Consider the following 24,037-nt stretch of genomic DNA (forward strand, 5'->3'; position numbering starts at 1 on the left):
CTAAAGTAGACAAGGCGCTGACACGCTTATCCAAAAAGGTGGCACTGCCTTCGCAGGATACGGCTTCCCTCAAGGATCCTGCTGATCGCAGACAGGAAATTACCATGAAGCACATTTACACTTATTCTGGTACTATTGTTAGACCGGCTATGGCGTCGGCCTGGGTTTGTAGTGCTGTCGTGGCATGGGCAGATTCCTTATCTACGGAGCTTGACACCTTAGATAGGGATGCCATTTTAATGACCATAGAGCATATCAGGGAGGCTGCCTTGTATATGAGAGATGCTCAAAGAGACATTTGTTAACTAAGCTCCAGAATAAACGCTATGTCTTTTTCTGCTAGGCGGCTCTTGTGGACCCGACAGTGGACGGGAGACGCTGATTCAAAGCGGCATATGGAGTCCTTGCCTTACAAGGGGGAGGAGTTGTTTGGAGACGGCCTCTCGGACCTTGTCTCTACTGCTACGGCTGGTAAGTCAAATTTCTTACCTTATGTCCCCCCGCAGCATACAAAAAAGGCACCTCATTATCAAATGCAGTCCTTTCGTTCCAATAAGAGCAAGAAGGTACGGGGATCGTCCTTTGTTGCCAGAGGAAAAGGCAAGGGAAAAAGGCTGCACACAGCTAGTTCCCAGGAGCAGAAGTCCTCCCCTGCATCTGCAAAGTCCACCGCATGACGCTGGGGCTTCCCCGGGGGGAGGCAGATCTAGTGGGGGCTCGTCTTCGGTTTTTCAGCCACGTCTGGGTTCGCTCGCAGGTGGATCCCTGGGCATTAGAGATTGTTTCTCAGGGATACAGGCTGGAATTCGAAGACTTGCCTCCTCGCCGGTTTTTCAAATCGGCTCTGCCGGCTTCCCCGTCAGAGAGGGAGCTAGTGTTGGCAGCAATCCAAAAATTGTATATTCAACAGGTGATTATCACAGTTCCTCATCTCCAGCAAGGAGAGGGATATTACTCAACCCTGTTTGTGGTCCCGAAACCAGACGGTTCGGTCAGACCCATTTTAAATCTAAAATCCCTGAAACTGTACTTGAAGAGGTTCAAGTTCAAAATGGAATCACTCAGGGCGGTCATCGCCAGCCTGGAGGGGGGGGGGATTGGATGGTGTCCCTGGACATAAAGGATGCTTACCTTCATGTTCCGATATTCCCCCCTCACCAGGCGTTCCTGAGATTTGCAGTGCAGGACTGTCACTACCAATTTCAGACGTTGCCCTTTGGGCTTTCCACGGCCCCGAGAATTTTCACCAAGGTAATGGCAGAAATGATGGTGCTCCTGCGCAGGCAGGGTGTCACAATTATCCCATACTTGGACGATCTCCTCATAAAGGCGAGATCTCGGGAGAAGTTGCTGGACAGCGTGTCTGTGTCCATGAAGACGTTGCAGTTACACGGTTGGATTCTCAATATACCGAAGTCCCAGCTAGTCCCTACAACGCGTCTGACCTTTTTGGGCCTGATTCTGGACACAGACCAGAAAAAGGTTTTTCTTCCGATCGACGAGGTTCAGGAGCTCATAGCCCTGGTCAGGAACCTATTAAGGCCAAAAAAAAGGTTTCAGTGCATCATTGCACACGGGTTCTGGGGAAGATGGTAGCTTCATATGAGGCCATCCCCTTCGGCGGGTTCCATGCGAGGACTTTTCAATGGGACCTCTTGGACAAGTGGTCAGGGTCCCATTTACAAATGCATCAAAGGATCACCCTGTCTCCCAGGACCAGGGTATCTCTCCTGTGGTGGCTGCACAGTGCTCACCTACTAGAGGGTCGCATATTCGGCATTCAGGACTGGGTCCTGGTGACCACGGACGCAAGCCTCCGAGGCTGGGGAGCAGTCACACTGGGAAGAAATTTCCAAGGTCTCTGGTCAAATCTAGAGACTTGTCTCCACATCAACGTCCTGGAGTTGAGGGTCATATACAACGCCCTGCGTCAAGCGGAGGAATTGCTTCGAAAAAAACGGTTCTGATTCAGTCAATGTCACGGCAGTGGCTCATGTAAACTGCCAAGGCGGAACGCGAAGCAGAGTGGCCATGGCAGAAGCGACCAGGATTCTACGCTGGGCGGAAGGCCATGTAAGCGCACTATCAGCAGTGTTCATCCCAGGGGTGGACAACTGGGAGGCGGATTTCCTCAGCAGGCACGACCTGCATCCGGGAGAGTGGGGACTTCATCAAGAAGTCTTCGCACAGATCACGGGTCGGTGGGGACTGCCTCAAATAGACATGATGGCGTCCCGTCTCAACAAAAAGCTAAAGCGATATGGCGCCAGGTCAAGGGACCCTCAGGCGGTAGCGGTAGACGCTCTGGTGACACCTTGGGTGTTCAGATCGGTTTATGTGTTTCCTCCTCTTCCTCTCATACCCAAGGTGTTGAGAATAATAAGAATAAGCAGGGTCAGAACAATCCTCATTGTTCCAGATTGGCAACGGAGGACTTGGTATCCGGAGCTGCAAGAGTTGCTCACAGAAGATCCGTGGCCTCTTCCTCTAAGGCAGGACCTGCTGCAGCAGGGGCCCTGTCTGTTCCAAGACTTACCGCAGCTGCGTTTGACGGCATGGCGGTTGAACGCCGGATTCTAGCGGAAAAAGGGATTCCGGAGGAGGTCATTCCTACCCTGATCAAGGCTAGGAAAGACGTGACGTCGAAACATTATCACCGTATATGGCGAAAATATGTTTCTTGGTGTGAGGCCAGAGCTGCTCCTACGGAGGAGTTCCAGTTGGGCCGTCTGCTTCACTTCCTTCAAACGGGAGTGAATTTGGGCCTAAAATTAGGGTCCATAAAGGTTCAAATTTCGGCCCTATCCATTTTCTTTCAAAGAGAATTGGCTTCTCTTCCTGAAGTACAGACTTTTGTGAAGGGCGTGCTGCATATTCAGCCTCCCTTTGTACCTCCGGTGGCGCCTTGGGACCTAACCGTGGTATTAAGTTTCCTCAAGTCACCTTGGTTTGAACCACTCAAAACAGTGGAGTTGAAATACCTCACTTCGAAAGTGGTCATGTTGTTGGCCTTAGGTTCTGCAAGGCGGGTTTCGGAATTGGCGGCTTTATCATATAAAAGCTCATACCTGATTTTTCACGTGGATAGGGCAGAGTTGAGGACTCGTCCTCAATTTCTGCCCAAGGTGGTCTCATCTTTTCATATGAACCAACCTATTGTCGTGCCTGTGGCTACACGGGACTTGGAGGATTCCGAGTCCCTGGATGTGGTCCGGGCTTTGAAGATTTATGTGACCAGAACAGCTAGGATCAGGAAGACCAAAGCTCTGTTTGTTCTGTATGCGGCCAACAAGGTTGGCGCTCCTGCTTCAAAGCAGACTATTGCTCGCTGGATCTGTAACACGATTCAGCAGGCGCATTCTTCTGCAGGATTGCCATTGCCTAAATCGGTTAAGGCCCATTCCACTAGGAAGGTGGGCTCCTCTTGGGCGGCTGCCCGGGGGGTCTCGGCACTACAACTGTGCCGAGCTGTTACTTGGTCGGGGTCAAACACCTTTGTAAAGTTCTATAAGGCTGAGGAGGACTTCCTGTTTGCTCACTCTGCTGCAGAGTCATCCGCACTCTCCCGCCCATTTGGGAGCTTTGGTATAATCCCCATGGTCCTTACGGAGTCCCCAGCATCCTCTAGAACGTTAGAGAAAATAAGATTTTACTTACCGGTAAATCTATTTCTCGTAGTCCGTAGAAGATGCTGGGCGCTCGTCCCAAGTGCGGACTTCTTCTGCAAGACTTGTATATAGTTATTGCTTACATAAGGGTTATGTTATAGTTGATCGGGTTTGAACCGAGGCTATGTTATTGTTCATACTGTTAACTGGGTAGTTTATCACAAGTTATACGGTGTGATTGCTGTGGCTGGTATGAATCTTGCCCTTAGATTTACAAAAATCCTTTCCTCGTACTGTTCATCTCCTCTGGGCACAGTTTCTCTTACTGAGGTCTGGAGGAGGGACATAGAGGGAGGAGCCAGTGCACACCCAGAATCCAAAGCTTTCTTAAAGTGCCCTATCTCCTGCGGAGCCCGTCTATTCCCCATGGTCCATACGGAGTCCCCAGCATCCTCTACGGACTACGAGAAATAGATTTACCGGTAAGTAAAATCTTATTTTGCATTATTATAATTATTTCTCATACGTCCTAGAGGATGCTGGGGACGACACCAAGACCATGGGGTATAGACGGGATCCGCAGGAGACATGGGCACTCTAAAGACTTTTCATTGGGTGTGAACTGGCTCCTCCCTCTATGCCCCTCCTCCAGACCTCAGTTTTAGAAATGTGCCCAGGTCGACTGGATGCACTCTGAGGAGCTCTACTGAGTTTCTCTGAAAAGACTTATGTTAGGTTTTTTATTTTCAGGGAGATCTGCTGGCATCAGACTCCCTGCTTCGTGGGACTGAGGGGGCAGAAGCAGAACCAACTTCCTCAGAGTTTCATGGCTCTGCTTCTGGCTGACAGGACACCATTAGCTCCTGAAGGGAACTGAACACTAGCCGTGTCTAGATGCTCACTCCCACAGCACGCCGTCACCCCCCTCACAGAGCCAGAAGTCAGAAGACAGGTGAGTATAAGAAGAATGATCTTCTATCAAGTAAGTGACGGCTGAGGTGCGGTGCGGCTGGCGGGAGCGCAGCGCGCCATTGCTGTCCACACACACAGACACTACAGGGTGCAGGGCGCAGGGGAAGGGGGTGCCCTGGGCAGCAAGAGAAATACCTCAAAACTGGCTAAAAGGGAGCATAAGTTTCCGCTTGCACAACCCTACCCCCGCCCGTATAAATATTACAGTGTTTATATGAGTGTAAGGACGTGCCATTGCGGGGGCAGAGCTTCTTCCTCAGGCAGCCAGCACACTACTCAGCGCCATTTTTTCTCTCTCCTCAGGCTGCAGAGAACACGCTGGTCCTCTCCTCCACTTCTGACAAGCACAGGGTGCTATTAAGTGGGAGCACAAAGCGATTGTGGTGCATTTAATAGTGTGAATTACTGTTTAAAGGCGCTATTTAGCTGTGGACATTCTGTGTTCAGAGGGAATACTGGCGCTGGGGTTGTGAACTGGCTGCTCCTATCCTGTGTCCCTCTGACAGATTTTACAGTGGGTCTGTCCCCAAAATAAGTCCCAGTGTGTCTGTTGGTGTGCTGTACACGTGTGAGGCATGTCTGAGGCAGGGAGTTCCTCCCCGGAGGAAGCCATTTTAGGGACACAGAGTTGTAATGTGGTGGCGCTACCAGCGCACCAAGAGCCTGCATGGGTGAAAGAGATACGTGACAGTATGCATCTGATTAACCGTAGATTAGATAAGTCTGAATCTTAGGCTGCATGCTGCAGAAAATCTGTGGAAGATGTAATTTTTCAGGATGCTGTTATTCCTTATGCGGGCGGCCCCTCTGGGTCACATAAGAGACCATTTGCAAATGTTGTAAACACTGATACCGACACGGATTCTGACTCTTGTGTCGACGATAGTGAATCCAGAGAAATAGATCATAAATTGGCAAAAAATATACAATATATGATTGTGGCTATAAGGGACGTGTTGGAGGTTACAGAAACCACTCCTGTACCTCAGGAGACGGCGTATTTATGTAAGGAAAAGAAGTCCAAAGTCACGTTCCTGCCTTCACACGAACTAAATGCTCTGTTTGAAGGGATGTGGGTGGATCCTGATAAAAGATTTCGTATTCCCAAAAGGATTCACATACCCTGTCCCGGCTGAGGACAGGAAAAAGTGGGAGTCACCCCCTGTGTTAGACAGTGCACTTTCCAGGTTGACAAAGAAGGTAATTCTCCCTGCTCCTGGTACGGCTTCTCTTAAAGAGCCGGCAGACCGCAAAATGGAAAGGACATTGAAATCCATTTATGTTACCAATGGTACACTGATTAGGCCCACTATTGCCCGCGCATGGGTGAGTCGCGCTGTGAGAGGTGCGGCTGCTGTGCGTGTGGTGGTGCCTGCTGCCGTGCAGGTGTAGACTCTGTACTCACCAGGCGCCGCTCTCTCTCACCTTCAGGTACCGGAACCTTCAACGGACCTGGCAACTCTTCCGTCGGACCCGGACACGACGACCTAGGAGGAAAGAGATTGCTGAGTGCCGTCCTCCTACCTGTGGACCGAAACGCCCTCCGACCTCTAGAAAAATAGTGCTTTCGGGCTAGGTGGGGGTCATCATTGGCGTCCGCCTCAGAGCCCGAATTTCACCTATCGGCACTTTCGCACCAGGTGGAAATTCCGCCTTGCACAGCCGTGCAAGGCTCACCGTTGTCCTGAAGGAAGGGAGATAGAAAGGAACACAACCAAACACTCAGACCGTGGTTACTCACCGTCTTACACTCCGGTACTCCGATCTTCTCCAGTACAGGTCCCTGTAAGGAGGCAAAAGAAAGAAACAGCCGTGCAGGGCCTAACTAGACCTAGTGTCACACCCTATACTAACTATAACGGCAGAGCCCTCAAACTAGCTCTGTGGGTGTGGTGCGACATAACTATGCACAAACATTATAACAGCAATCCACCCTGCACGGTAACAACACACATCGGAAATACAATATAAAACAGTGCTGTCCCTTTTTAATCCCTACCTGCCGCTGGACGGGGGTGGGCACCGCACGGCCTACCCACCTCCTGTGCCTTCCCTCATGTGGGCCTCAGCTCTGCCTTCCTAAATACCTCGGGGTGGCCTGGGCCTAGTGCCCAGGGCCACCTGTACTCACCTCGGGGCTCTTATCCACTGGGCCTAGCGCCCCCTAACTGCACACAGGCCGCAGGCCTGACTTCGCCCACAGGCCTAGCGCCCGCCTAACTTGCTGCCCGTTGGGTGACCTGGGCCTTGTGCCCAAGGTCACCTTAATGTATCCCTAATTGGCCACAATTACACTAGGGCCTACTGCCCTCTAACGTCCCCACAGGCCTAATGCCTGAACTGCCCCCGGGCCTAGTGCCCGCCTACTGCGGCGCTTTGAGGTGGCTTGGACCTAATGCCCAAACCCCCTATCAATGTGGTCGGGTCTGGGTACTTGGGCCACGGGCCGGGTGGAACCCCGGCTGCACGTGGCCTTGGACCCAGAGAGCCGACCACGCTTGTGCCCACGGGCCGGGAGGGCCCGACTGAATGCCCACAGGCCGAGAGGGCCTGACTCTGCCCACGGGCCTAATGCCCGAACACCCGGTGGTCTAGGGAGGAGAGAAGGGGGCACCTTAGAAGGGCCTACCTGCGGTGGAGAAGGCTGCAGTGGGGAACTGCACAGCTCAATTGCTTCCCACCACTGCAGCCTTCTCGGCCTGGATGCATTCTTCTGCCGCTGGCCCGTCCTGGCCAGCGGCGCCGCCGTCTCTTCGCCGCGTCCAGCCGCCGCTGGACATCTTCCCGGAGCCCGACGTCTTCCGGCCTCTTCAGCGGCCACCGGAGCTCTTCTTCCCACGGCCGTCGTCTTCTCCTCCGCGCCGGACTATCTTCTGCGCTCCTGCGCGCCGACGATCTCCGCTGCTCCCGCCCGTCTTCTTTCTTCGCGCTCTTCCGCGCGCGCGGTCCCTTCGGCTCCCGCCCGGCGTCTGACATCAGACGCCGGGGGCGGGGCCTATGACGCGGCGAGCGCCGATTGGCTCGCCGCGTCCCTCTCTGATTGGCTGCCGCTCCGGGAGCCGCGATTGGCTCCCGGAGGGCGCCAAGATTCAAAAGCCTCTGGTCCGGTGCAGGGAAAAGGGTAATCCCTGCACCGGACACCCGCCGCCACGCACCCAGCGCTGGGGACAGACAAGCTGCCCCAGCGCTGTCCCCAGCTAGGGACACCACCACAGATGTGCCCACAGGGCACATCTCTACATTTCCCCCCCCTTTTTCCTTTGTAGTCCCTACAAAGTTCCTCACGACGTCCATTGTCCGCGGGTCAGGGAATTCCGAGGTCCCTTCGGCGAGGTTGTGTTCGAGGGTCCAGCCCGGACAGGCTGTGACCCCACATCCTTCCACCTCCAGCTCCGGGTTCCTCTTACGTCCTGACCTCCATCGGCGGATCCTCTGGGGGAGTGGCATCTCCTCACGGTCGCTCGACGTTGGCCACCAAGGGGAATCTTCCACGGGGACAACAGTCACCCACTCTTGACCTCCGTTATCGTCTGTGGCTTTGTCCCTGTCTTCCGGGTGTGGTATCGACCACCATCCAACAGCGGAATCCTCCGGGGCATCCGTTTCCTCCCGGGCAACAGCCACCATATGTTGCATTTCCTCGTGGGGCATCTCCAAAGGTCCTGTGTCTTCCTCTGGAACGGGTCCTCCCACGGCATCACGATCCTGTCCCCGTACATCCGTCCATTTCGGCACTCCCGGCAGGTACTCTTGCTCCAGGACTATCTCCTCCTTTTCGCGGAGGGCATTCAACTGGGAGCATGACTCCACCCGATCCTGCCAGTCACTCTCGTCGGCGCTTCCGATGCCAGAGTCGTCCTCCATCTGTTCTGGGAGGGATTCGTCGGTGGACAGCTCACCGTAGTCCGAGTCTTCCTCCGATATCTGGACTGGGGTATTATTTTCCTCCTCAGCGTACTTCTTCCTTTCCGCTGGCACCTCTGTTTCCTCAGCGTACTCCTTCGCTTCCGCTGGCATCTCTTCTTCCTCAGCGTACTCCTTCGCTTCCGCTGGCATCGTGACTTCCTCAGCGTACACCTTCGCTTCCGCTGGCATCTTTTGGTACCCAGGACACTCCTGTTCCACACGTCCTGGACGTGGACGGTTCCATCGCGGGTAGATTCCGGACGTCTCCGTCACTGGGTCTTCACGCTTTTCTTCGCAGCGTGGTCTCTTCACCTCCCAGTCGTCCACCTCCGCCTCATGCGGGAAAGGATTCTGCCTTACTGGGGTCACTTTCTTGGGACAGAGTAGGTCCGCAGCATCTTCCCAGGGGCACTCACTGGCCGCATGTCCTGGTCGCCGACACTTCCAACAAGGGAGGGCCACTGCCACCTTCTCCAAGACGGGTTCCTGGTCCACCTCCTTCACTGGGGAATCTTCACCCGTTGGTTCTGGCTCAGAGGAAATGGGTACCTGCGAACTACCTTCAAGCAGGGTCTTCCGCTCCATTTCCCTGGTTTCCTCCTCCCATCTCTGGGCGTGACCATCCGCAATCATCCGGTCTTCATTCCACGGACAATCGGGAAGCGCATGTCCTCTCGCCTCGCAGAGCGCACACACAGGCTCTGCAGCCACCCGGTCCCAAAGCTGATGACGAGACTCCGTCATCTGCTTCACCGTGGCCTCGTAGTCCGTCCTGTCTTCAGTCCATGGACATTCCAGGAGCCGATGTCGGGGATCTCCACAGCTTTCACACCGGGAATCAACCTCGTCTTCGCTCAACTCTTCGTCCCAAGGACAACTGTTGTGCTCATGCCCGTAGTTTCCGCAGAGCAAACATCGGGACTCCTTCTTCACTTGGCCCTGCTGACGTCTTCGGTCCGCTTCCTGGACCACCTTCTTTGGGGACGTCTCTCGCCAAGTGCACTCGCTGGCAAAGTGCCCTGTCTGCCGACATCTCTTGCAGGGCGTCACAGCGGCTTTCTTGCGCCCCTTCTCCCGGCGCTCTTCTTTTCCACGCTGGACCGACCGCTGCACCATCTTCAGGATGTCTGCCCCAGACACCGTCACCCAGTCGCTCTGGTCCACACACATCCGGGGGTGAGTCTTCTCCGGAGCCGTCTGCAGGGAGGTCTTCTTGGTGGCGTTCCACATCGTGTCCGTGATCCGGTCTCTTTTATCCTGCCGACTACGCCAAGTGTGAGAGGTGCGGCTGCTGTGCGTGTGGTGGTGCCTGCTGCCGTGCAGGTGTAGACTCTGTACTCACCAGGCGCCGCTCTCTCTCACCTTCAGGTACCGGAACCTTCAACGGACCTGGCAACTCTTCCGTCGGACCCGGACACGACGACCTAGGAGGAAAGAGATTGCTGAGTGCCGTCCTCCTACCTGTGGACCGAAACGCCCTCCGACCTCTAGAAAAATAGTGCTTTCGGGCTAGGTGGGGGTCATCATTGGCGTCCGCCTCAGAGCCCGAATTTCACCTATCGGCACTTTCGCACCAGGTGGAAATTCCGCCTTGCACAGCCGTGCAAGGCTCACCGTTGCCCTGAAGGAAGGGAGATAGAAAGGAACACAACCAAACACTCAGACCGTGGTTACTCACCGTCTTACACTCCGGTACTCCGATCTTCTCCAGTACAGGTCCCTGTAAGGAGGCAAAAGAAAGAAACAGCCGTGCAGGGCCTAACTAGACCTAGTGTCACACCCTATACTAACTATAACGGCAGAGCCCTCAAACTAGCTCTGTGGGTGTGGTGCGACATAACTATGCACAAACATTATAACAGCAATCCACCCTGCACGGTAACAACACACATCGGAAATACAATATAAAACAGTGCTGTCCCTTTTTAATCCCTACCTGCCGCTGGACGGGGGTGGGCACCGCACGGCCTACCCACCTCCTGTGCCTTCCCTCATGTGGGCCTCAGCTCTGCCTTCCTAAATACCTCGGGGTGGCCTGGGCCTAGTGCCCAGGGCCACCTGTACTCACCTCGGGGCTCTTATCCACTGGGCCTAGCGCCCCCTAACTGCACACAGGCCGCAGGCCTGACTTCGCCCACAGGCCTAGCGCCCGCCTAACTTGCTGCCCGTTGGGTGACCTGGGCCTTGTGCCCAAGGTCACCTTAATGTATCCCTAATTGGCCACAATTACACTAGGGCCTACTGCCCTCTAACGTCCCCACAGGCCTAATGCCTGAACTGCCCCCGGGCCTAGTGCCCGCCTACTGCGGCGCTTTGAGGTGGCTTGGACCTAATGCCCAAACCCCCTATCAATGTGGTCGGGTCTGGGTACTTGGGCCACGGGCCGGGTGGAACCCCGGCTGCACGTGGCCTTGGACCCAGAGAGCCGACCACGCTTGTGCCCACGGGCCGGGAGGGCCCGACTGAATGCCCACAGGCCGAGAGGGCCTGACTCTGCCCACGGGCCTAATGCCCGAACACCCGGTGGTCTAGGGAGGAGAGAAGGGGGCACCTTAGAAGGGCCTACCTGCGGTGGAGAAGGCTGCAGTGGGGAACTGCACAGCTCAATTGCTTCCCACCACTGCAGCCTTCTCGGCCTGGATGCATTCTTCTGCCGCTGGCCCGTCCTGGCCAGCGGCGCCGCCGTCTCTTCGCCGCGTCCAGCCGCCGCTGGACATCTTCCCGGAGCCCGACGTCTTCCGGCCTCTTCAGCGGCCACCGGAGCTCTTCTTCCCACGGCCGTCGTCTTCTCCTCCGCGCCGGACTATCTTCTGCGCTCCTGCGCGCCGACGATCTCCGCTGCTCCCGCCCGTCTTCTTTCTTCGCGCTCTTCCGCGCGCGCGGTCCCTTCGGCTCCCGCCCGGCGTCTGACATCAGACGCCGGGGGCGGGGCCTATGACGCGGCGAGCGCCGATTGGCTCGCCGCGTCCCTCTCTGATTGGCTGCCGCTCCGGGAGCCGCGATTGGCTCCCGGAGGGCGCCAAGATTCAAAAGCCTCTGGTCCGGTGCAGGGAAAAGGGTAATCCCTGCACCGGACACCCGCCGCCACGCACCCAGCGCTGGGGACAGACAAGCTGCCCCAGCGCTGTCCCCAGCTAGGGACACCACCACAGATGTGCCCACAGGGCACATCTCTACAGCGCTATTGAAAAATGGTCAGAAAGCGTGTCATCAGAAATTGATGAAATATCAAGGACGTTGCCGCCTACATGCTTGAAGCAATGAAGCAATGAAGGATATTGGACTCTTGAGTTCACAGGCCGCTACCATGGCAGTATCAGCTAGGCGGGCGTTGTGGATTCGCCAGTGGAACGCGGATGCAGATTCCAAAAGAAACATGGAGGCTCTCCCATATAAAGGTGAGGCCTTATTTGGCGATGGCCTGGATGCGTTAGTCTCGGCGGCTACCGCAGGTAAGTCAACATTTTTGCCCTCTGCGCCTGCATCGGCAAAAAAGACCTATCACCCGCAAATGCAATCATTTCGGCCCAATAAATACAAAAAGACGAGAGGTTCCCCCTTCTTTGCAGGTAGGGGAAGGGGAAAGAAGCCCACAGCGGCTCCAGGTTCCCAAGAGCAGAAGTCTACCCCTACTTCTGCCAAATCACCAGCATGACGCTGGAACTCCCTTGCGGGAGGTCGCTCGGGTGGGGGCACGTCTCAGACTCTTCAGCCAGGATTGGATTCTGTCTGGCCTGGATCCCTGGGTGTTGCAAATAGTATCCCAGAGGTACAAGCTGGAGTTTCAAGACGTTCCCCCATGCCAATTTTTCAAATCGACCTTGCCAGTTTCTCCGTCAGAAAGAGAAGCAGTAACAGCGGCAATCCAAAAATTATGTCAAGACCAGGTCATAGTCCTGGTACCGTTGTCACCTAAAAAGGTTCAAGTTCAAGATGGAATCACTTCAGGCAGTGATTGCCAGTCTGGAGGAGGGGGACTACTTGGTGTCGGTGGAAGTAAAGGATGCTTACCTGCATGTCCCCATTTATCCTCCTCCCCAGGCTTGTCTGAGATTCGCGGTTCAGGATTGCCATTACCAATTCCAGACGTTACTGCTCGGTCTCTCCAGGGCGCCGAGGATATTCACCAAGGTGATGGCGGAGATGATGGTTCTCCTTCGTCAGAAAGGAGTCAATATAATTCCTTATCTGGACGACCTCCTGATAAAGGCGAGATCCAGGGAGCAGTTGTTACAAAACATATCACTCTCTCTGTCAATACTCCAACAACACGGGTGGATCATAAATTACCCAAAGTCACAGTTGGAACCGACGACAAGGTTGTCTTTCCTCGGGATGATTCTGGACACAGAAGTTCAGAGAGTATTTCTTTCGCTGGAAAAGGCTCTGGAAATCCAGAAAATGGTAAAACAGATATTGAAACCATCAAGTGTGTCGATCCATCAGTGCATTCGGTTGTTGGGGAAGATGGTGGCGGCCTACGAGGCCATACAGTTTGGCAGATTCCATGCCAGAGTATTCCAGTGGGACCTGTTGGACAATTGGTCAGGGTCACACCTACACATGCACAGAAAGATAATCCTGTTGTCAAAAACCAGGATTTCGCTCCTGTGGTGGTTGCACAGCGCTCACCTGCTAGAGGGTCGCAGGTTCGGGATTTGGGACTGGGTCCTGGTAACCACGGATGCAAGTCCCCAAGGCTGGGGAGCAGTCTCTCAGGGAGAAAACTTCCAGGGACGTTGGTCACAACAGGAAGCATGCCTTCACAAAAACGTTCTGGAGCTAAGAGCCATTTACAACGGCCTTCAACAAGCGGTACATCTTCTTCAAGACCGTCCTGTGCAGATCCAGGCGGACAATGTAACAGCAGTCGCATACATAAACAGGCAGGGTGGAACGAAAAGCAGAGAGGCAATGGCAGAGGCGACAAAAATCCTCCGCTGGGCAGAAAAACATCTAAAAGCTCTGTCGGCAATATTCATTCCCGGAGTAGACAACTGGGAAGCAGACTTCCTCAGCAGACACGATCTCCATCCAGGAGAGTGGGGCCTCCACCAAGAAGTCTTCACAGAGGTGACAAGTCTTTGGGGAGTTCCTCAAATAGACATGATGGCGTCTCGTCTCAACAAGAAGCTTCAGAGATACTGTTCCAGGTCGAGAGACCCTCAAGCAGTAGCAGTGGATGCACTGGTGACCCCGTGGGTGTTTCCGTCAGTGTATGTCTTCCCTCCACTTCCGCTGATCCCAAAAGTACTCAGGATCATAAGAAAAACAAGGGTTCGAGCAATCTTCATTGCCCCAGACTGGCCAAGGAGGGCTTGGTACCCAGATCTTCAGCAGTTGCTCATAGAAGATCCTCGACCTCTTCCTCCTCGAGAGGACCTGCTGCAGCAGGGGCCGTGCGTGTACCAAGACTTACCACGGCTACGTTTGACGGCATGGCTGTTGAGCACCGTATCCTAGCCAGGAAGGGTATTCCCGAGGAGGTCATCCCCACCCTTATTCAGGCCAGAAATGTAGTAACGTCGAAACATTACCACCGTATTTGGAGAAAATATGTGTCTTGGTGTGAATCCAAAAAGGCTCCTACGGAAGAGTTTGAGTTGTGACGTTTTCTCAATTTTTTGCAGGATGGTGTGGAGGCGGGCCTCCGATTGGGATCAATCAAGGTCCAGATTTCGGCCTTGTCAGTGTTCTTCCAGAAACAATTGGCCTCTCTTCCAGAGGTTCAGACCTTCGTGAAAGGGGTTCTGCACATCCAGCCTCCATTCTTGCCTCCAGTGGCACCATGGGACCTTAACGTGGTATTGCAGTTCCTTCAATCGGATTGGTTTGAGCCTCTACAAAAGATAGAGTTGAAGTTTCTCATTTGGAAAGTGGTAATGCTTTTGGCTTTGGCATCCGCAAAGCGGGTGTCTGAATTGGGGGCCTTGTCTTACAAGAGCCCTTACCTGATCTTCCATGAAGATAGGGCAGAGTTAAGGACTCGTCAACATTTTCTTCCGAAGGTGGTTTCATCTTTCCACATAAACCAACCTATTGTAGTGCCAGTAGTTACTGACACATTCACTGATTCAAAATCTCTAGATGTGGTTAGAGCTTTGAAAATCTATGTCGCTAGAACGGATCGTATACGGAAAACAGAGGCTCTATTTGTCCTGTATGCTCACAACAAGATTGGCTGTCCTGCTTCCAAGCAGACTATTGCACGTTTGATTAGAAATACGATTCAGCAAGCTCATACTACGGCTAGTTTGCCGTTACCGACGTCGGTAAAGGCCCACTCCACTAGGAAGGTGGGCTCATCCTGGGCAGCTGCCTGGGGGGTCTCGGCATTACAACTTTGCCGAGCAGCTACTTGGTCAGGGTCAAACACATTTGCTAAGTTCTACAAGTTTGACACCTTGGCCGATGAGGACCTCAAGTTTGGTCAATCGGTGCTGCAGGGTCATCCGCACTCTCCCGCCCGTACTGGAGCTTTGGTATAGACCCCATGGTCTTGATGTCATCCCCAGCATCCTCTAGGACGTATGAGAAAATAGGATTTTGATAACCCACCGGTAAATCCTTTTCTCCTAGTCTGTAGAGGATGCTGGGCGCCCGTCCCAGTGCGTACTTTACCTGCAGTTTAGTTATAAGAGTTACACAAGTTATGTTTTCCTGGTTTCAGCATGGTGCTGCAATTGGTTCATGCCTGTTGGCGTGTGTTATGTTGAATGCCATGTGTGCGGCATGGTTGAGGGTGTGAGTTGGTAGATATCTCACCACTAGTTAAGTAATTCCTTTCCTCGAAATGTCAGTCTCCCTGGGCACAGTTCCTACAACTGAGGTCTGGAGGAGGGGCATAGAGGGAGGAGCCAGTTCACACCCAATGAAAAGTCTTTAGAGTGCCCATGTCTCATGTGGATCCCATCTATACTCCATGGTCTTGATGTCGTCCCCAGCATCCTCTACGGACTAGGAGAAAAGGATTTACCTTTAGGTTATCAAAATCCTATTTTTTATCGTCAAAACTCTAAAGTATGACAGGGAGCGTGACAGATGAGGCTCTGCCTCCCCTGCCTCTCCTGACTGCACGTCCGTGTTGAACATGGCAGGTGGAGCATTGGGAGGGAGTGTTCTGGGGGAATAAGGTAGACTACAGTATTATGAAAAGATGAGTTTGAGAGCACACATGGAAGATTGGAGGTTGTGTAAGACTTTGATTTGGTGTGGCAGGATTTTTCATAGAAAAGTAAAAGTAGAGGAGATGTCTTTGAGGCAGGAGTGAGAGATGGTTATTAGAGAGGAAGAGCGGTATAGGCCAGAAGGGAACAGAGAGGACATGCTGGGTTTTTTGTTTTTGTTTCAAGGTCAGAGATGATGAAAAAAAAGTCCAGGTGAGGGCTTTGTGGGTAAGTAGCTTGAATTATATTCTGGAGGGAATAGGGAGGCAGTGAAGATATCTACAAAATGAAGTTGTGGAAAAAGATTAGTGCCGCTGCTGCATTCAAGATAGATTGTGGAGGGGAAACATGAGTGAGAGGGAATGCAGCTAGGACAGTGATGGCTAACCTTGACACTCCAGCTGTTGTTGAACTACACATCCCAGCATGCCCTGCATCAGTTTTAGCATGGCCAAATAACAAAACTGTAGCAGGGCATGCTGGGATATGTAGTTTAACAACAGCTGGAGTGTCAAGGTTAGCCATCACTGAGCTAGGATGAAGTTGCAGTAGTCAAGGTTGGAAATAATGAGAGACTGGATAAGGGTTGTAGTTATTTCTTGAATGAGTGTGCGGTATAATCTGGCAATGTTACAAAGGATGGCGTAACGAGGATTGCAAAAAGGTCTGGATGCCACTATTTAAAAAGGGATCCAAAAATCATCCGGGTAACTACAGGCCGGTTAGTTTGACATCTATAGTGGGGAAAATATTGGAAGGGATTGTAAGGGATAGCATTCAGGAGTATCTGCAGACCACTAAGATTATTAGCAAGAACCAGCATGGGTTTGTGAAGGACAGATCATGTCAAACTAACTTAGTTAACTTCTTTGAGGAAGTGATCGACAATCTTAACCAAGGAAAAGCAGTGGATGTGGTCTACTTAGATTATGCAAAAGCCTTCGATACAGTGCTTCACAGGAGACTAATCATCAAATTAAAGGAGCTTGGCCTAGGAAAAACTGTTTGTACATGAATAAGTAACTGGCTGGACAACAGGGTCAACGGTAAGTCCTCAAGCTAGGCACCAGTAGTCAGCGGAATACCACAGGGGTCCATACTCGGGCCACTACTGTTCAACATATTTATCAATGATCTAGAAATAGGCCTGGTAAGCACAGTGTCAATCTTTGAAGATGATACTAAACTGAGTAGGGTAATTAATTCAGAAATTGATGTGGAGTCTCTGCAGAATGACTTATCTAAACTAGAAATCTCGGCGTCTAAATGGAGAATGAGGTTCAATATAGAAAAATGCAAGGTTATGCATTTCGGGACTAAAAACAAACGTGCATCCTACATATTAAACGGGGAAAGTCTAGGGGTAACAGTTTTGGAAAAAGATTTGGGGGTACTCATTGATAATAAGCTTAATAACCGTATACAATGTCAAAGCGCAGTAAAGAAGGCAAGTAAGGTGTTAGCGTGCATAAGAGGGGGAATTGAGACAAGGGATGAGGATGTAATTCTGCCATTGTACAAATCATTGGTACGTCCGCACCTGGAATATTGTGTTCAGTTTTGGGCACCACTATATAAAAAAGATATTGGTGAACTCGAAATGGTTCAAAGGCGAGCTACTAAATTGATTAAAGGGCTAGAGAGACTGGATTACGAGGAAAGGCTTACTAGGTTGAACATGTATACACTGGAAAAGAGGCGTCTAAGAGGAGACATTATTAATGTCTTCAAATATGTAAAGGGGCACTACAAAGAGTTATCAGAGGAATTATTTATTAAAAGAACTCTGTTTAGGACACATGGGCACTCGCTGACGCTGGAGGAGAGGAAATTCCACACGCAATGGAGGAAAGGGTTCTTCACTGTTAGGGCAATAAGAATTTGGAATTCCTTGCCAGGGAAGGTGGTAATGGTGGACTCTGTAAATACATTTAAAAAGGGATTGGATGAATTTCTGATTGAAAAGGATATCCAAGGTTACAACATTTAAAATATTGACGTTGTTAATCCGGGTGTAACATGATTTGTAGTTGTCAACTAGTCATAAAGCATTCTTCAGCAGGTATCGTAAAATCAACTCAACATAATACAAAATACAGGTTGAACGTGATGGTCATTTTGCCTCTTTTCAACCTCAATTACTATGTTACTATGTATGTAGTTAAGCTGAGGACAGAGTATATGATGACACCAAGGCAGCGGATGAAGGGGTATTGGGGATATCATGATTTTGTCAGTTGTTGACTGTGATGGAAATGAGGGGAGGATAGGATACATCTCATTAATTACATGTACAGATGTAGCCTCTTTCGGGCACACGTGCATGTATTCTTTTGGGTGCATGTACTTAGACGAACGCATGCGTCCTAGTCGCGGGCACACTTGCCGCACCTACAGTACGTTGCTGTGAATACGTACTGCAGGCTAGATGAGCGTGGCTACATCTGTATATGTCTGTCCTTTGAATTCAGTTCTGCGGAGATAGTACATCTAGTTGCAGCATCTCTAAGTCTGTCTTCATTCTACTTAGTATACTGCCATGGTTCTTTACATGCTGGCCAAAACGACTACAGTGATGAGTCCAAACTAGATCCATCTGTTGGTAAACTGTAACACAGGGCCTGATTCTAAGGGAGAACGGAATTAAAACAGTGGGTTAAACACCAGATGTTTTAATTCTGCGCATGCGTCTGAGACACACTGCGCATACTTCCCAATGGCTACCACTGAATGGAAAATGTCTTTCTAATTGGTGATGTCCTATGGATGGTGCCCCATTCTCAAAAGGACGCCCATCAGCCATGGATTTAGTATAAAGACGCTACAACATTTTCGCAGACACTAATGCAAATACGTCCATCTCTGAATCACACCCACAATGCTGTTTCATGTTCTACCGGACCAGTAACTCACAGGGCTAAAAGCTTACATTCTGCTTTTGGAGATTTAGTCATTTCTCACAGTATAAACCATTTCTTAAACACTGGGGGTTATTCAGGTTTGTTAGCAAACCAAAAAAGCACTCTAATGGGCAAAACCATGTTGCAGTTCAGGGGGGGCAGATGTAACGTGCAGAGAGATTTAGATTTGGGTGGGTTATATTGTTTCTGTGCAGGGTAAATACTGGCTGCTTTTTTTCTTTTACACTGCAATTTAGATTTCAGTTTGAGCACACCACACCCAAATCTACTCTCTCTACGCATGTTATATCTGGGAATGGCACTTGCTCGCCTGGCTAAAAGCAATGACCCATAATGTGTGGGGTCACCAGGGGAACCACCCCTCCTATAATCCAACCCTGCCACGAGGTGTAGAGAAGCCCTGATGTACTTTTTATTTTACATTATAGAAATCAGGATCCGGTCAAGATGCCGGCTGCCGGGATCCTGGCAGCCAGAATACTGACGCCAGAATCCCGACACACGTCAGAATAATGACGCCAGAATCCCAAAAAGGTCAGGACACAGACGATGGAATCCCAACAGCTGGCATCCCGACCGTGAGAATAACGGGAGGGTTAGGTTTAGGGCCAGGGGGGTTTAGGTTTAGGCACCATCCTGGGAGTCTAGGGTTAGGCTGCGGGAGGGGAGAGGTTAGGGTTAGGCTGCAGGTAGAAAGGGGGTTAGGGTAAGGCACCACCGGGGAGGTTAGGTTTAGGCACTATGCGGGGAGGGTTAGGTTTAGGCTGCAGGAAAAGGGGGGTTAGGGTTAGGCAACAACGGGGGAGGTTAGTGTTATGCACCAAGGGGGAGGTTAGGGTTAGGCTGTGGGAAGGTAGGGGAGAGGGAGAACATAGGTAGCTCGCCCCTGTCGGGATTTCAATTGTTGGGATGCCGGCGTCAGTATACTGAATGCCGGCATCCCGACCGCCGGTAACTCATACCCAATCCATATAAATCTGTACTGTGTGTATTTTTTCTTTCCCTTAGAGTCAACCTCTTGGCAATAAAGTGGAAATGGAAATTGCAAATATGTTAGAAAAAAATTCATCACTTTTGAAATTTGGCTATCACTTCACTCAGCAAGGACCCAGACTGCGCGCATCTAACGCCATGATGAATAATAATGATCTTGGTGAGTTATGGCTGTATCATTTTATATTTACAAACAACTTAAAGTATATCATGTAACATCTAATTGGACTTGGGGTTATAATATTTACATGAAGCTTTGGTAATGTAGCTTCTTCTTCATTTTAAGAATCTAAAAAAAAAGGAGAATACTGTTTTTGTTATAGTTGATAGATGCAATCTTAGGCAGAAATTCAAATTTAGGTTTCAAACAATATTGTCTAAATTATCTGAAGTAATTCTGTTTGAGTGACAGTGATTGTGTGGCTGAAGTCATAGCACAATGGAAGAACACTTTTATAACTAGAAGTTATTCACAAGACGCTACAAGTTCCAATGGAACTTCTCTAATGGAGCACTCAACAGCACAATTGTAAAACTCTGTCCCATGGATTAGAAGATCTGATATTTGATGTCACATCAGGGGGTTCTTTTGAGACAATGTTAGTAGTAGAAAGAACCAGCAGATCAGAGGCCACTGTGGAAGAAGTATTACTATTGCCTCTTCTCGACTTTTGTTTCTCTAACGTCCTAAGTGGATGCTGGGACTCCGTAAGGACCATGGGGAATAGCGGCTCCGCAGGAGACTGGGCACAACTAAAAGAAAGCTTTTTGGTCTAACTGGTGTGCACTGGCTCCTCCCTCTATGACCCTCCTCTAGACTTCAGTTAGAATCTTGTGCCCGGCTGAGCTGGATGCACACTAGGGGCTCTCCTGAGCTCCTAGAAAAGAAAGTATATTTTAGGTTTTTTATTTGCAGTGAGATCTGCTGGCAACAGACTCACTGCTACGAGGGACTAAGGGGAGAAGAAGCGAACCTACCTGACTGGAGATAGTTTGGGCTTCTTAGGCTACTGGACACCATTAGCTCCAGAGGGATCGAACACAGGACCCGACCTCGATCGTTCGGTCCCGGAGCCGCGCCGCCGTCCCCCTTACAGAGCCAGAAGCATGAAGATGGTCCTGGAAATCGGCGGCAGAAGACTTCGGTCTTCAACAAGGTAGCGCACAGCACTGCAGCTGTGCGCCATTGCTCCTCATGCACACCTCACACTCCGGTCACTGATGGGTGCAGGGCGCTGGGGGGGGGGCGCCCTGAGCAGCAATATGAATACCTTGGCTGGCAAAAAATCACAATATATAGTCCCAGAGGCTATATATGTGATAAATACCCCTGCCAGAATCCATAAAAAAAGCGGGAGAAAAGTCCGCCGAAAAAGGGGCGGGGCTATCTCCCTCAGCACACTGGCGCCATTTTTCCCTCACAGCTCCGCTGGAAGTATCGCTCCCTGGCTCTCCCCTGCAGTTTCAAGCTACAGAAGGGTAAAAAAGAGAGGGGGGGCACTAAATTTAGGCACAGCAATATATATTTATAAGCAGCTATAAGGGAAAACACTCAGTTATAGTGTAAATCCCTGTGTTATATAGCGCTCTGGTGTGTGCTGGCATACTCTCTCTCTGTCTCCTCAAAGGGCTTTGTGGGGTCCTGTCCTCTGTCAGAGCATTCCCTGTGTGTGTGCGGTGTGTCGGTACGGCTGTGTCGACATGTTTGATGAGGAGGCTTATGTGGAGGCGGAGCAGATGCCGATAAATGTGATGTCACCCCCTGCGGGGCCGACACCTGAGTGGATGGTTATGTGGAAGGAATTACGTGACAGTGTCGACTCCTTACATAAAAGGTTTGACGACATACCAAATATGGGACAGCAGGCTTCGCAGCCTGTGCCTGCCCAGGCGTCTCAAAAGCCATCAGGGGCTCTAAAACGCCCGCTACCTCAGATGGCAGACACAGATGTCAACACGGATACTGACTCCAGTGTCGACGACGATGAGACTAATGTAACTTCCAATAGGGCCACACGTTACATGTTTGAGGCAATGAAAAATGTGTTGCACATTTCTGATGTTACCCCAGGTACCACAAAAAAAGGGTATTATGTTTGGAGAGAAAAAACTACCAGTAGTTTTTCCTCCATCTGAGGAATTAAATGAAGTGTGTGAAGAAGCGTGGGCTTCCCCCGATAAGAAACTGGTAATTTCTAAAAGGTTACTAATGACGTACCCTTTCCCGCCAGAGGATAGGTCACGTTGGGAAACATCCCCTAGGGTGGATAAAGCGCTCACACGCTTGTCAAAGAAGGTGGCACTACCGTCTCCAGATACGGCCGCCCTAAAGGAACCTGCTGATAGAAAGCAGGAGGCTATCCTGAAGTCTGTATATACACACACAGGTATTATACTGAGACCAGCTATTGCTTCAGCGTGGATGTGCAGTGCTGCAGCTGCGTGGTCAGATTCCCTGTCGGAGAATATTGATACCCTAGACAGGGACACTATATTGCTAACCGTAGAGCATATTAAAGACGCAGTCTTATACATGAGAGATGCACAGAGGGATATTTGCCGGCTGGCATTTAAAATAAGTGCAATGTCCATTTCTGCCAGGAGAGGGTTATGGACTCGGCAGTGGACAGGTGATGCAGATTCTAAAAGGCACATGGAAGTTTTGCCTTATAAGGGTGAGGAGTTGTTCGGGAATGGTCTTTCGGATCTCGTTTCCACAGCAACAGCTGGGAAGTCTGCATTTTTACCCCATGTTCCCTCACAGCCAAAGAAAGCACCGTATTATCAGGTACAGTCCTTTCGGCCCCATAAGGGCAAGCGGGTTAAAGGCGCGTCCTTTCTGCCCAGAGGCAGAGGTAGAGGGAAAAAGCTGCAGCATACAGCCAGTTCCCAGGAGCAAAAGTCCTCCCCCGCTTCCTCCAAGTCCACCGCATGACGCTGGGGCTCCACAGGCGGAGCCAGGTACGGTAGGGGCCCGTCTCAAAAATGTCAGCAATCAGTGGGCTCGCTCACGGGTGGATCCCTGGATCCTTCAAGTAGTATCTCAGGGGTACAAGCTGGAATTCGAGACGTCTCCCCCCCGCCGTTTCCTCAAATCTGCCTTGCCAACAACTCCCTCAGGCAGGGAGGCAGTGCTAGAGGCAATTCACAAGCTGTATTCCCAGCAGGTGATAGTCAAGGTGCCCCTACTTCAACAAGGACGGGGTTACTATTCCACAATGTTTGTGGTACCGAAACCGGACGGTTCGGTGAGACCCATTTTAAATTTGAAATCCTTGAACACATATATAAAAAAATTCAAGTTCAAGATGGAATCGCTCAGGGCGGTTATTGCAAGCCTGGACGAGGGGGATTACATGGTATCACTGGACATCAAGGATGCTTACCTGCATGTCCCCATTTACCATCCTCACCAGGAGTACCTCAGATTTGTGGTACAGGATTATCATTACCAATTCCAGACGTTGCCGTTTGGTCTATCCACGGCTCTGAGGGTCTTTACCAAGGTAATGGCCGAAATGATGATACTCCTTCGAAAGAAGGGAGTTTTAATTATCCCGTACTTGGACGATCTCCTGATAAAGGCGAGGTCCAGGGAGCAGTTGTTGGTCGGGGTAGCACTATCTCGGGAGGTGCTACAACAGCACGGCTGGATTCTAAATATTCCAAAGTCACAGCTGGTCCCTACGACACGTCTACTGTTCCTGGGGATGGTTCTGGACACAGAACAGAAAAAAGTGTTTCTCCCGGAGGAGAAGGCCAAGGAGCTGTCATCTCTAGTCAAAGGCCTCCTAAAACCAAAACAGGTGTCGGTGCATCACTGCACGTGGATCCTGGGAAAGATGGTAGCTTCCTACGAAGCAATTCCATTCGGCAGGTTCCATGCAAGAACCTTTCAGTGGGACCTGTTGGACAAGTGGTCCGGATCGCATCTTCAGATGCATCGGCTGATAACCCTGCCTTCAAGGACCAGGGTGTCTCTGCTGTGGTGGCTGCAAAGTGCTCATCTTCAAGAGGGCCGCAGATTCGGCATACAGGACTGGTTCCTGGTGACCACGGATGCCAGCCTTCGAGGCTGGGGGCCAGTCACACAGGGAAGAAACTTCCAAGGACTATGGTCAAGTCAGGAGACTTCCCTGCACATAAATATTCTGGAACTGAGGGCCATTTTCAATGCCCTAAGTCAGGCAAAACCCCTGCTTCAAAACCAGCCGGTACTGATCCAGTCAGACAACATCACGGCAGTCGCCCATGTAAACCGACAGGGCGGCACGAGAAGCAGGACGGCGATGGCAGAAGCCACAAGGATTCTCCGATGGGCGGAAAATCACGTGTTAGCACTGTCAGCAGTGTTCATTCCGGGAGTGGACAACTGGGAAGCAGACTTCCTCAGCAGGCACGACCTCCACCCGGGAGAGTGGGGACTTTATCCAGAAGTTTTCCAACTGATTGTAAACCGTTGGGAAAGGCC

At 51.2% G+C, this 24,037-nt stretch overlaps 1 protein-coding gene across 2 annotated transcripts in view; it reads left to right on the top strand.

Moving 5' to 3' along the window:
* Positions 1 to 24,037, top strand: part of TMOD1 (tropomodulin 1) — a 154,920-nt gene that overhangs the window by 109,716 nt on the left and 21,167 nt on the right. For both annotated transcript variants that reach the window (XM_063914239.1, XM_063914238.1), the window contains exon 9: positions 19,582 to 19,726. In XM_063914239.1, the coding sequence (XP_063770309.1) occupies positions 19,582 to 19,726 (145 nt within the window). The remainder of the gene's footprint in view (positions 1 to 19,581; positions 19,727 to 24,037) is intronic.

This window comes from Pseudophryne corroboree, chromosome 1 (genome assembly GCF_028390025.1).
Source record: "Pseudophryne corroboree isolate aPseCor3 chromosome 1, aPseCor3.hap2, whole genome shotgun sequence".
In the NCBI taxonomy this organism is placed as follows: Eukaryota; Metazoa; Chordata; class Amphibia; order Anura; family Myobatrachidae; genus Pseudophryne; species Pseudophryne corroboree.